Source organism: Carassius auratus, unplaced genomic scaffold, assembly GCF_003368295.1.
Source record: "Carassius auratus strain Wakin unplaced genomic scaffold, ASM336829v1 scaf_tig00039997, whole genome shotgun sequence".
Lineage (NCBI taxonomy): Eukaryota > Metazoa > Chordata > Actinopteri > Cypriniformes > Cyprinidae > Carassius > Carassius auratus.
Window position 1 is genome coordinate 20,001 of NW_020526557.1, and position 14,385 is coordinate 34,385.

The 14,385-nt window shown below is 35.8% G+C and overlaps 1 protein-coding gene across 1 annotated transcript in view; it reads left to right on the forward strand.

Moving 5' to 3' along the window:
- Positions 1–13,051, forward strand: part of LOC113084379 (one cut domain family member 2-like) — an 18,792-nt gene extending 5,741 nt beyond the window's left edge. Inside the window, exon 2 of the mRNA XM_026254827.1 lies at positions 12,762–13,051. Coding sequence (XP_026110612.1) covers positions 12,762–13,051 — 290 coding nt within the window. The remainder of the gene's footprint in view (positions 1–12,761) is intronic.
- The last annotated feature ends 1,334 nt before the right edge of the window (positions 13,052–14,385 follow it).

Consider the following 14,385-nt stretch of genomic DNA (forward strand, 5'->3'; position numbering starts at 1 on the left):
CTTGTATAATTATTTCTTTTTTAAATACAGCAATATATGCATGGACCGTTTTTACACGTTTTACATGTTTACATCGAAACAATGAATTAAAATGCATGGGTTTAAATAAAGCTGAACACATCTTTTAACATCAATTTATAGTTTGCATGGTGAAAAATATGTTATATGAAAATATGCATGAAAAAAAGTGTCGAGATATTATATTTTTTTGTATTTTTGTTAAGGCTTTATTGCTATATAGTGTACGTATATTTGACATTCATGCTCCGATATAAATATGTACAGTATAAATTAGTTTAAATATATTTATAGACAAACAGTGGATTATTTTATCACATGTAAATCTATAATATTAAGCTCTAAATATATTGTCAATATATGAAAAGTGGCGACTTCTTGTGTATTCAACATATTTAAATATTAAACACAATATAATTATTCTGTATATTTTCATTGAAATTATATCATTCAGTAATCAGTTATAAATGAGTGAAACCAAAGAGGATCATGGGATAACATGGTGTTAAAATCCACAGGTCACAGGTGCAATACATATATAACTTCTGACTTATTCATCAAACTAAAAAGTCGAGCCGGGGATATCGTTTATTAACTAAAACCATAAAAAAAGTGTTTATTTCAGTTTAAAGTACTAATGTAACTAAAATTAAAAACATATATTTAAGTACTAAATTCTATTATATTTTTATTAATAGTTTTTATTTTCTGACAGATGATTTAGTATTTAAAAAAATGTTTTACTAAATTAAAGAAAATTAATTTAGTAATTTTGTTGTGTGTTTTTTGTTTTATTATGTCTATAGTTATTATCATAATTTTTTATTTCACTTTTAGTTATTTTAGTATATGAAGTTAAACTAAATTAACTAGCTGAAATTATTTTGTAATATTTTATTTCATTTCATTTAACGTTGACTTTATTCCAAGTAATGTTTATTTTTTAATTTATGGTTTTAATTTTAGTTTCAGGTTCCGTTTTAGTTACGGTTACTATAAGAAAAAATAAAATAAATAAAAAAATAAAAATTAAATAAAAAAATTAAATTTCAATAAATAAAAGACTTTCAAATTAAAGTGAAAACTGAAAATCAAAAAAAAAAATAATAATAAAAAACTAAAAAAAGAGTTGAGCCCGTTACATTTTGGGAGACAGTACTCTATTTAGTGTCCTTTTGCATAATTTTTTTGTTAACATTTCCATATTGCAAAAATAGCAATTAGCAAATAGCAAAATAATAAGACTATAAGTCACTGAAAACTCTTCTTGTTCAACAGTCAATATTAGTATCCAGTTCTGATCCCAAACCAATGGTTGGTGAATTCTACATAGCAACACATGACCACATTAACAGCCAGTCAATAAAACCACTGTGCTCCTGTGAGAAATGCTTGATTTTCCGAGTCTGAAGCATGTGATCTGCAGACTGAAGTGTGAACGTCAGCAGAGCGTTGCTTCGGTCTCTCTCTCTCATTCACGTATGTTAGTCTGCCTGGGCACGTATGACAGATCAATAACACCATCCCCCCGTCCTCTTCTCTTTCTCTGCAACACATCACAAAAAAATGACCCTCCATCCATTACGACTGCCACTGCGCTATTGGATTAGAACAATCACAACAGCAGAAACCCAGCGCCGACAGACACCTCACAGACGCACGCTGAATGCACTATGAGACACAAACCACGTCTCATATTCAAAACATTCAAAGTTTCACAAACCTCACAGTGCATCGGGGAGAATATCTGTGCAGTGCAGAATCTGCATCTTTTAATCCATTTTTAAATTCAGGTTATTGATCTCATTGAGTACACAATACCAAAACTAGTATATTTAATATTATGCTATTTTGTAAAATCGTTTGCAAACATGATATTATTATACAGACTGAGTAATTAGCGAATGCAGCATTGCTGAAGAACTGAGGACTTTTCACATGCATCATCCATCCTTCACATTAACCCAAACGAGATACTCTGAAATAACGTTTAAATTAATGTATTATATAAAAACAGTTTACAGTTACAGTATTTCCTCATTTGGTGTATCAGTAAGCATGTGCATGTGGAAAAAGCCTCCTAACATCCATATTTTACATAATACACAATTTTTAATTGTGCTTATAATAAATTATGAGCACTTTGAACTTATTCCAGTCGAGTCTACAGATTATAATATGTCATAGTGTTAAATGGATTATTAAAATTTAATTAAATGGAAAAAAAGCCTCCTAATTATCAACCTTTTACATAATATAATTTAATTTACATGACAATTCAGTAATATTTGTGTATTTTTAGCCCCCCAAAATTATATTTAATTATTTTTGGCCTCCTAATTTTTGATTGTTTATGGGAAAGAAAAAATACATAAACTATAAAAATAAAAATATATATTTTTTATGTTATTCTTTTTTTTCTTTTAATTAATAAAAATTCAAACTAAACTAAATCTGGTCACACTTAATTGAAAAAACTTTTAAAAAGTGCATTTGATTGATAAAAGCCATCCCCAAAATATTTGCATATCATTAAATACATTTTATTAATAAAACCACCTAAATATATTCACATGCAATTAAATAAAGTATTCTCAAAAAAGCATTTGATAATAAAAACCACCCAAATATATTTACAAATGATTAAATAAAATTAAACAAAATTCTAAAAAGAACTCCCCCAAAAATATTGAATTATATGATTAAATAAAATGTATTAAAATAAAATAAAATAAAACATTTTACAAATAAAAACACCCCATATATATTTAATTATTGAAAAATAAATTGAATAAATACACAAAAATAAAATTAAATTTAGAATTCTAAAAATAACTTCTCAAAAATAATAAATTATGTGATAAAAAATTTAATAAAATAAAAAAAAACAACAACAAAAATAATATATTTAAATATTGAAAAATAAATTTTATTCATGTAAATGATTACATGTGAATCTATTTGGGGTGGTTTTATTACATAAAATTAAATAAAATGTCCATATTAGAGGATTTCATTAATAAAATCACCCCAAAATGATTCACACATAAATCACAAAGAAATTAAACAAAAAGTCATCATAAAAATATTTGATAAATAAAACACTCTAGATATATTCACATGAGTATATGATGCAAGAAATTAAGAAATAAAAACTAAAAACTATAATTTTATCATTAGTTAAAAAAAGCCATATGTTGTATATATTCACTTCACACCAACTGCAGCTCACACACACACACACACACACACACACGTACTTTAAAAGAGTCCAGAACAAAATAGTATTGTTCTTTCCACACATCTCTCTCCTCAACAGTGTGGAAATGAGGGTTAGCGTGTTTTAGAGGAGCACAAAGCTGGAAAACATGAAATCTTGAAATATAAAGCAGATGATATCTGACATGAAAGCAGACGTGGCCATTGATTGAGGACGGGAGAGCTTTGACTTTGTGAGGAGCGAAGGATGGAGGCGAGCTGCTGAAATGATCGATCGCGGCTTCAATAATTGATAAGCGTGAGGGAGGGAGACGTGGAGCTGCGTAACACACTCAGTTCTTGGTAAGCAAAGTAAAACGTGCCATGAATACACAGGTAGACACTAACATTGAGCTGAGCAACGGCACGACGGATTCAAGAAGAGACGGGAACAACTGAAAAACTGAAAACAAGCAGCTCGTTTACTGTACATGATGAAAGCCTCACAATTTATCCGGCATGCATTTATCCCTAATAAGAGCATATAACAAAGTGTCTAAGAAGATCCAGGATTAGTTTAAACCTAGAAATAGACGAGGTTTCAGGGATTGTAAAACACTTAAATCCACTTCGCTGTGTTAGCATCATCATGCGTTTCTTTACACAAATGCTCAGATTTCCCATGTACGCTGAAGAGACTCTTGTGATCATTGCGAATCATGCTGGAGAACAGGATCATCTGTCTGAGTTTGCTGATGTCACTGAAGCTAGGTGAAAACACGCAGATGTGAGTGCACGCATGAACATACAACGGTCTGGTCGCATGTTTAAATGCACCTACCTGTGTATATGCAGGAAAACTGTGTGTGTGTGTGTTAGATTGGGTTATAGAGTGCGTCTGCGCTACACATTGTTAAGGCTTATCTGACTTGCACTGAATCTGTATTGATTTCCTTTCCCCTGCTCGCTCCTGCATCTCTGGGGCTTTCGCCAGCAGCAGCAGCCGCAGCCAGCCATGCAACACACACACACACACACACACACACACACACGGTCACTCAGACCCCCCTCTCTGCAACACCAACACCTTTCCCATCAACAGATCTGTCTCTGAAACGCACACAAACACATGCACAAACATACACGAATGCACACAAATGTACAGAATCGTGCACAAACTCATGCATTAACACACACAAACACATTCACGAACATACACAAAAACATACACATGCACAAACAAAACAAATGCACACAAATGCACAGAAACACACACAAACACACCTTCACAAACATGCACCAACGCACACAGACACATAAATATGCACAAACACACAAACAATCACATGCATAAACACACAAACACATGCTCAAACATACACAAATGCACATAAATGTGCACAAACACAAGCGCACTAGATGCACAAAAACACTTGCACAAAGACACACAACACATGCACAAACATACACAAATTCACACAAACACATTCAAACACACACACACAAATGTGCACAAAAGCACATGCACCATCACACACAAACTCTTAGATGCACACAAACACATGGACAAACACGCAGAAATGTGCACCAACATATTATATCTATCATATCTAATATACTGTGTGCATATATACATTGTTGTTATTCTTCTTATATTATATATTCCTCATGCTACCTGCTCTCACACATTTTCAGGATTAATTTAATTGCAGAAAATAAGCTTCACAAACTCTCCAACCGCTTTGCCATTGGCTGGACAATCAGATAGCCCCGCCCACAAAAACTGACTGACAGGAATTCAAACAGATCAATGTTGTGAAAGTGTTAGTGTTTCACTCTTAAACTGATGCAAACAACACATTTCAGCTTTAAATGCACATGTTCTAATAATTATAAATAGATTGTTTTCTTTCACCATCATAAAATCAAGGATTAATATGCATTAAAAACTAGCAATGCAAACCTTGTTTGCACGTATTTATTTACAGTTCAGGAATACAGATGAGCTAAACCTGACAAATATCTCTCGGGGGGCATGCAAATAATGTTTTTATACTCTAATAATGCAAGGTTAGTCTGATAGGAAACAGTCTATGGTGTGTAATCATTTAGATGTGTGTGTAGAAATATTAGCAACCAAGACACACACAGAGCAGAAACCACCTCCAGAATAACACACACACACATAAAGCACAGGGTTAATTTAAGATCTGCAAGTGATGGTTTGCTCTTGCAATGACTTCTTGGCTTTCAGATCAATCAAACTGTCTATGAATGGCGTTTAATTGAGCTGCTGGGGATGGATCTGGTCTGTCAGATGTTTGTCCACTGAAACATTGATTTTGGAGACCGGTTAGGAAAGCCACAAGACAAAGACAAACTCATCCTGACCTGGACAAAGAGAAAACCTCACTTATATTACACTACACCTGCCTGAAAAGCCCAACTCTCTCACTGTTATCTTACCATATGTAATTCTAATTAGAGTAGTTATGAAGGGCTTTATAGAGTTTATATGAAGATTGTACATACTTTCACTTACCTTCAGCACATATAAACCTTTACATTAAGACTTTATCAAATCTGTCTCATGATATAAAAAAATAGCCTAAATCATATAGTACATTTACTTAGCAGATTTATCAATAAATATTTCTACATGTAATTTAAAGATATGCAGGTTGTACAGAAGTGATTTATTTATTAAAATAATAAAATTAAAAAACAAAATAATAAATGGCATTAATAAAGAAAGACGCTCTAACACGCACACGCGCGCGCGCACACACACACACACACACACACACGAGATGCCTGCATAGAAATAAATTCTCGAAATATGTTGATCTGAGCAGATTATTCGAGCAGATCCATAAATATATTTTCAGGGAAAAGCAATGCATATTTTATTAACTGGCTGACATGAAATATTATAGTAATACTATATTTGTAAACATGTTTGTAATTTCTGTAATAGGCCTACGGGGCGTCAGATAAATCATTTTATTTAATTTCACAGAAATCCGTTTATTTATTTCCCGAGAGCTGTTTTTTAAATGTTACATTAATTTAATTTATTTTATTTTTTATCCGCTCATCATTCGTGCTGAAATTATGGATATTTAACAATAAATGCACAAGCCGCTAATAAATTAATGTTTATAAGAATGCAGATTAAAATGTTAATGTTTCAACACAATATTTTTTTTTTTGACAACGAAAAGTCGAAAAATTATATTTTAATTTGTGCCGCTGACAGAAAAACGTGTGTGTGTCACGACACGATGTCAAACACACACACACACACACACACACTTGAATAAAAATCGAATTAAAGGATCCGCTTTAACCTTTATTGTTGTCAAACGCTCAGTGTGAACATTGATAAATAACACTGAAATCCACTCAAATCCAGCACAGCTTTATTTTACCTTCGCTCACACTAAACTCTAAGCTAAAAATTATTATCAAGGAATTCTACAGGATTTTATAGTTTTATTTTTTTATTATAATATACAAGAAAACTAAAAAAGATCCTATAATATTATTAAATTCAAAAGTATTGCCAGTGTATAATTCACTAGCTAGAGGATTCTTGATTCCATATTATAACAAAAAATAAAATAAAATAATAATAATAATATTTCAAGCAGCAGAAATGAACCGCTCTGATTAAAGCTAGTTCATCTATAATCCCGCAGCAGAAGCAGCATCATGTACTGGGTGTGTATTGTTGATCTGGTTTGTGTTGACTGGGCTTTGATTGACATGACTGTTTCTCGCCAGCAGTAGCCCGGCCCGCGCGGGAGAGGGTTCGTTTCACCGCACCCAAAAACAGAACCGCCCCGCTCAAGCCATCGATCCCGAGCCGAGCTGTGAGCGGCCTGGTGCGGTTAGTTATCGACCCCGCCCCCCGCTCTCTCCGCCACGCCCACACGCACGCACAGACCACACCCACCTCAGCAGACAGCATGCTGCTCACATATGTGCAATGCAATGCTCATTTAACTGACTTTTTAATATTCTAGGCTACGGAACCTTTACAAAATTATATATTTAGCACACATGGTTCTGCTAGAATTGATCAGGTTAGGTGAAAACGAGGATGTGAGGGAGAGATGCACAAAAATACGAGATCACGTCATTTTCAAACCCGTTTTATGGAGTTTTGTCTGTTTTACTCTATTTTAGTTTTTTTTTGCATAATCGGTATGCTGTTAAAAAAACAATAATTTCTATCACTCACAGCCTCGTTTTCATTCATGCCAAAATTCAATATGGATTAAAGTTCTTTGTAATAAAACAAGAAAAATCGAACCTGGCACCATTGGTTTAAAAATGCAGTCGGCTATGCATTAAAAATATATAATGGATACATTTTTTATTCATTTTAATACAATCCCCCATGCAGCTACCGTTTTATTAAAAAGCAAACCAATTTTTTGCATTATTCTTTTATACACCAGCATCCTCACAGTTTTAAATGACTGTTTTAAGGTCTATTCAAAAAAGCAAGAAACTGTCGATACAGACTTTTCACAAGAAATCATGTGCAGAAGAATAGTTTTGTAGTGTTTTAAAGCAACAGAATACAAGAAACGTTCACATTCTTATAAAAACTGCCATTTGATCTCAGCAGCAACAGAGCAAATGTAAATAAAAGGAGCTAAAGTGCATCAGTTTATATTCATCTGAGTGATAAGATATCAATATCAACGCTTACCATTGGATTACAAAACTAAACAGACAATGGCCATTAAAATGTCATCTGCAAACATCACACACACTTCCCCGTATTGAATGTCTTCTCTGTGATTATGCGGCTTCTTTCACATGAGCTGCAGTCAATATGGATCATTTCACTTATCAATGCGGGTTTGTCAAGACAAGCCTCGATGTGCACGTGCTGTCTAACACCTTCTAGTCTAATTCTAATGGAATTGAGTCTAAAAAGAATCTTATTTATTGCAGTTGCATTAAAAAATAGAACAACACTTAAACGACTAAAAAACTAAAATATGCAGGAAATTATGGCTGTATAAGAGGAAACTTATTATGGAGCAGGAGACGAGCGCTGCTGTGTGACCTGTATATTAAATACATGCATCATGACAAGGTTTTAAAGCAAAGGTCAATCGATTCCTGGACTATTAATTTGTAAGAAAGAGGATTAAAAATGAAGCAACCGAATGCGGATGTCGCTACAATAAAGAGGTTTATATACTGAGGAGAGGGTTATTGCTTTGAATTTATAGATATTATTTATGCAGCCAGATTCAGTTCGGGTTAATTGTGCATTCGTAGAGAAACGTTATTTGGTTTGTTTGTTGGCCTGGGAGATTAAAGATTAAAACATCTTATTTCCATTCTAACCATTAAAATACTTCGGCAGAGCATGCATTTTTATTTTCGAGGCATATGGATCAGCATGCTGTTGTCTGAACGTGTTGATTCTGGTAATTGTGATTTGCCCACATTCATGCATTTCATTGCATTGCATTCATTCGCTAATGTTGCACCCTTGAGAGCTGAATAAACTGTGCGTGAAATTATAGGGACTGTTGGCCATTTCCACAGTGTTATATGCATTCTGTTTACACAAAAGTAAGGGAAAGTTGTGTCTACTCGTCCACTGCAGTCTTCTGTCTTCCACTGAGGCGCTATAAATAATCCACATGATTCACGCGCATTGAAATATCCAAAGTCTTGTGAATCTGCATAGACATAGGCCTGATATATTTAATCAAAGACTCGTTTCCCACGGGTTTGCACGCATTATTTTAGAGGCACTATTTTTTTAATGGTTCTTGTATTTTTTACTCTCATATCTGTCCATCTATAAATGCACGTGCATGCATTGCATGCAAATACTTTCAGTGAACAACAAAGCTAGTATAAACGAGAAATTATGGAAGACTTTTTCATCTTTAAGACCAACATTTGAGTGCAAACAGATAATGTCAGGACATTATCGAGAATGCTTTTAAATAAATAAATATAGGGCTGTATGGTGGATGCACGCGGTGTTTGCTGGTTGAATGTTTCAGAATATCGCTCTCTAATGCGCCAGGCAGAATGTGCGTCTTTCTTCTTTCTGTCTGCGCTCTGCTGTTGCCCTAAAAGCTGCAATGATCGATTTTCCTCTGTTTTCTCTTGTGCACGTGGTCCAGTAATCAGGGCCCCTTCCCGGGCGATCGATCGGTATTGATCCCAGTGCGCGCCCACGCGCGGGGAGGCGCGGGAGCGCGTGACATCGGGAGGCGGATGGGGGGGGGAGCCGAAATGATGCTCGATACAGAAACAGGAGACAATCGGACAAAAAGAGCTCTAAATATGTGCCAGAGAGGAGGGAGAGTCCTCATCAAATGCTGCACGATCGTGTTTTCCGTCATTTGAGCGTTAGGCACATCTCCACACGTGATTTGTTGAACCAAATGATCATGTTTTGTCTTCACATCTGTTCAGTAAAGACAGCCGTTATGTTCCTAAGAATCACAATACAGCTGCTGGAATCTGAACAAACCTTACAGAGATACAGAAAGCTTACAGAGTGTTTTTTTAATCGTTTTAAAAGTTTAAATGATGATGAAGTGTGTAAATCGCTTAAAAGCATGCTGTGTATTAGTTATGTTAGTCTATTTTAGGTAAATAGATTAAAAAAAAAATCCTGATGAAGGTCATGCGACCAAAACGTAGTCATAAAATAAATAGATTTTTTTTGCATATATAGTGTGCCGGATTTGTTTTTGCTTTTCAGATAAATAGATATAACAATAAAATGATAGATAGATAGATAGACAGATAGATAGACTGAATAAAAGTATAAGACTTATTTCTAAGACTTTTTCTATATACACAAAAGGCCTATTTCTCTCAAATATTGTTCACAAATCTGTCTAAATCTGTGTTCGTGAGCACTTCTACTCCGCCTCACAGGTGTGGCATTAAGATGCTGGTTAGACAGCAGGATTGTTGCACAGGTGCTGGCCACAATAGAAGGCAATGCTAAAATGTGCTGTTTTACTGTACTGGGGTGTCCGAAAACCAGTCAGTATCTTGTGTGACCACCATTTGTTTCACTCAGTGCAACACATCTCCTTCACATAGAGTTGATCAGGATGTTGATTGTGGCCTGTGGGATGTAGGTCCACTCCTCTTCAATGGCTGTGTGAAGTTGCTGGATATTGGCCGGAACTGGAGCACGCTGTCGTTTACGCCGATCCAGAGCATCCCAAACATGCTCAATGGGTGACATGTCCAGTGAGTGTGCTGGTCTTTTATTATGGCCAGCCTAAGACACACCTGTGCATTAATCACACCGTCTAATCAGCATCTTGATATGCCACACCTGTGAGGCGGATGGATTATCTCGGCAAAGGAGAAGTGCTCACGAACACAGATTTAGACAGATTTGTGAACACTATTTGAGAGAAACAGGCCTTTTGTGTACATAGAGGAAGACTTAGATCTTTGAGTTCAGCTCACGAAAAATGGGGGCAAAAACAAAAGTGTTATGTTTATAATTTTGTTCAGTATAGATAGATGTGTGTATGACCTGCTATACAGTCAGTATTTGAGAGATTCTGCATGTGTGTGTGTGTGCGCGTGTGTGTGTGTATAGTATAGTAGTGCGCGCGTGTGTGTGTGTGTGTGTGTGGTGGTATGAATATGATGGATGAGTGAGCTGCAGCTTTAGAAGGCAGCAGTAAACAGATTTGACTGTGTAGGGTAGATCGATTGGCTCATGGCTCTCTGTAATTAGACATACAGCGCTCGGCCTGGCATCAGCCTCCTCAGCACAATCTCACCGGGGGAACCCTCACACCGAAAGAGTGTGTGTGTGTGTGTGTGTGTGTGAGAGAGAGAAACACTGATGTATGCAAGACAAGGAACTGTAACATTATACAGTAAGAAACAGAGAGGGATGTTCAGTGCATTAGCAGACGATTAGCTTTGTTTTAATGAATGATAACAGGCAGGACTGGTAAAACACAGACAGATCGTCCTGTTCTCTCTGGTGCTTGTTGCTGAAAGCAGAAAGTGCTTGGTCTTTGGCGTATCATCAGCAGTGTTTTATAGAGTCAGCTGTGAGCGCGAACATATGAATGTAAATCCTCTGCATGACTCCAAACAGCTCACAGAGACAGAGTGGATTTAGCCTGAGGGTCCTCAAACATGAGTCCCACAGGATACACACACACACACACACACACACACACACACACACACACACACACACACACGCACACACACACACACACACATACACACGCACACACACGCACACACACACACACACACACACACGCACGCACGCACGCACACACACACACACACACACACACACACACACACAGTCACACTATATATTGGTCTGTTCTTCACTACTAACAATATATTGGTCAAATATATATCAAATGCACATTAAATGCATAGACCTGCATAATGCACACTCTTAAAAATAAACATCTTGATTGGCATATATGGTTCCACGAATAACATTTAACATCCACAGAAAAACTAAAGGTAGTGGAAAAGGTTCTTTAGATAATTTAAAAAAATATTCTTCACACTAATAAATAAATGGTACTTTTTAGAATTGTTCACTGAAAGGTTCTTTGGGGAATTCCCGACTAGACTTTGATGCAGTAATTAAGTCTGAAATCTGTTTTTATTCTTTGTATTTTGCACGTTTTGCGACATCTAGAGACATGTGACATGAGTTGAGTAAAGTTAGCTGCAATTCTGAACAAATGACTATACTCTATAAATAGTAGAAAGTCTCAAATGATGTCACTTCCTGTGCATTATTTCATCTGAGGTGGAAGTTATATTGTTTCAGGTGTTACAAGAGGAATTTCTCATTTAAATGTTTTAAATGTATCAATATTTATACCCAGAGAGCAGGGAACATTCTCTAAACGTTCTGACAAGGTTCTCTTAATAACCTTCTCAAAACTTTAGCATGAAAACATTATTTATAAATAATGTTTTTTAAACCTTAGATGCTTGTCTATCTTTTTTTTTTTAGTTTCTACTTGTTCCAGAACATTCAGAGAACGTTCAGAAGTAAGTCGTTCAAGGTTCTCTGGTCTTTAATAACGTTCTCAAAACGTTAGCACAAAAACATTATTGATACATCGCTCATGGAATGTTTTGTGCAGGGAACGTTCAAAAGTAACATTTCTAAATTTAAAAAAAAAAAAGTTTTTAAAGCCGGATGTTTTCAATGTTCTGGGAATCATACTGATTTCATAACTTCATGGGAACATATTTTTGTTAGCTGGGTATAAATTGATAAAGTGTGAAGAGAAACCCCATTATTAATCACACTACCGTAGTATTTCTGACTTGCTATAAAGTGTTAAATCATGTTTTTTTTAATCTAATATGTTTGCCATCAGTGTTATATTTCAGCTTGCAGAACACAAACAGTACTTCTTCCACTGAATGACCTTCATCAGTTTTCTACTGGATGCATGATGTCCTGGACGTTGACTTCTTGTATTTTCACTCGTCTCTTTCTCTGTGTCTCCTCCTGGCAGCCTGCAAGAGAAAGGAACAGGAGCAGCACAAAGACAGAAACATGGTTCCCAAGAAGCAGCGCCTGGTCTTCACCGACCTCCAGCGGCGAACGCTCATCGCCATCTTCAAGGAGAACAAGCGACCCAACAAAGAGATGCAGATCACCATCTCGCAGCAGCTGGGGCTGGAGCTCTCCACCGTCAGCAACTTCTTCATGAACGCTCGCCGCAGATGCGTGGACCGCTGGCAGGACGAGCACGCGGTCAGTCCCGGCCCCGGCCCCTCGGGGAACACTTTCTCCAAGGCTTGAGCGTCTCGGATGCGGAGAAAACCCGGTCCAGATGCAACATGTGAGCAGCAGCTGATGATGATGATCTACGGCGCACACCAAACCTCTTCGGTGCACGGCGGATGTGGATGAATCATTTGCATTTGTCAAATCAAACGCATTTCATGCTTTTAGTTCATTAGTACGTGCATTTCTTTCTCACCGTGGATATTTCAGTCACCTGTGCTTGATATTTGAGCTGAAGCATCTCTTATCTCAGTCTCTGGATTCGGACGAGCAGAATTTTCTCTCTCTCATAGAGCAGGAGAAAGATGGAAAGGAAGGCAATATGTGTTTTAGCACACAACCCTTTGTTTCGTTTTTCGACTCCTTGACCTTTGACCTGTCCTTGACACATCAAGATGTTTAAACATGTATCGCGGTAGCTCCTCGCCGTCTCAGTCTGTACTTTCACTGCCAGCGTGGCGCCTTGTTCTTGCTCCAGCACAATGATAAAGGGATGCAAAGAATCACTCAGTCCTCTGTATCGGCCCCTAAAGAATCATGTTACCGTGGGGGTCCTACAGAGGGCTTCATCTGCACAGAGCAATGGCGCCACCTCCTGGAAGACCCCAGAAACACACGCTTCGTCTGCTGCAGGACATGCTGCCTTCAAGCCAGAGCTGGTTTTTAAAACTCAAATTCTAGTTTTAGATGTAATTTTACTTTTTGTTGTTGTTGTTGTTGTGGTTTTATTATTTTTTAACAAAAAAAAATTATGTCTATATAGTTTTTATAAATTTATTTCCGTTTGTTTTAGTATCATTGATATACTTTTATTTATATTTGGAGCGTTTTTATTTTTTTATAACCTGTTTTCGTTATAGTTTTGGTTATTTTTGTAATTGCTTTTAATGTTAAATTAATTTTAGCTTTAGTTATTTCAGTAGCATTATTACACTGTTACATTTTCATTTGAAAGTTGTAGCAATTTTGTTGCCGTGGAGTTCTAGTATTTATTTTTTAAATACGTCTATAAAGATTTTTTTATTCATTTTTATTTAAGTTTTAGTTACTTTAAGACTAACTGAAAATCAAAACTAGCTAAAATGAAATGTTTTTATTTATTAAAGTTTATTTCATGTACTGATTTTGCATGCATGCATGCAATAATAACCCTGCATCAAATCAAATAAGAATGAGTGTTTAGCAATTTCTCATTATTTTCATTGCAATTTCCGTCCCTTTAAGACTTGAAGGCAGCATGAATCTATCAGATGTCAGGATAGTTTTTTTTTTCAAACATTTATGTCTCATATCCAAAGCTATTTTCCGTTTCCAGAGACCTAACAATCAGAAACCAACTGCAGAGAGTA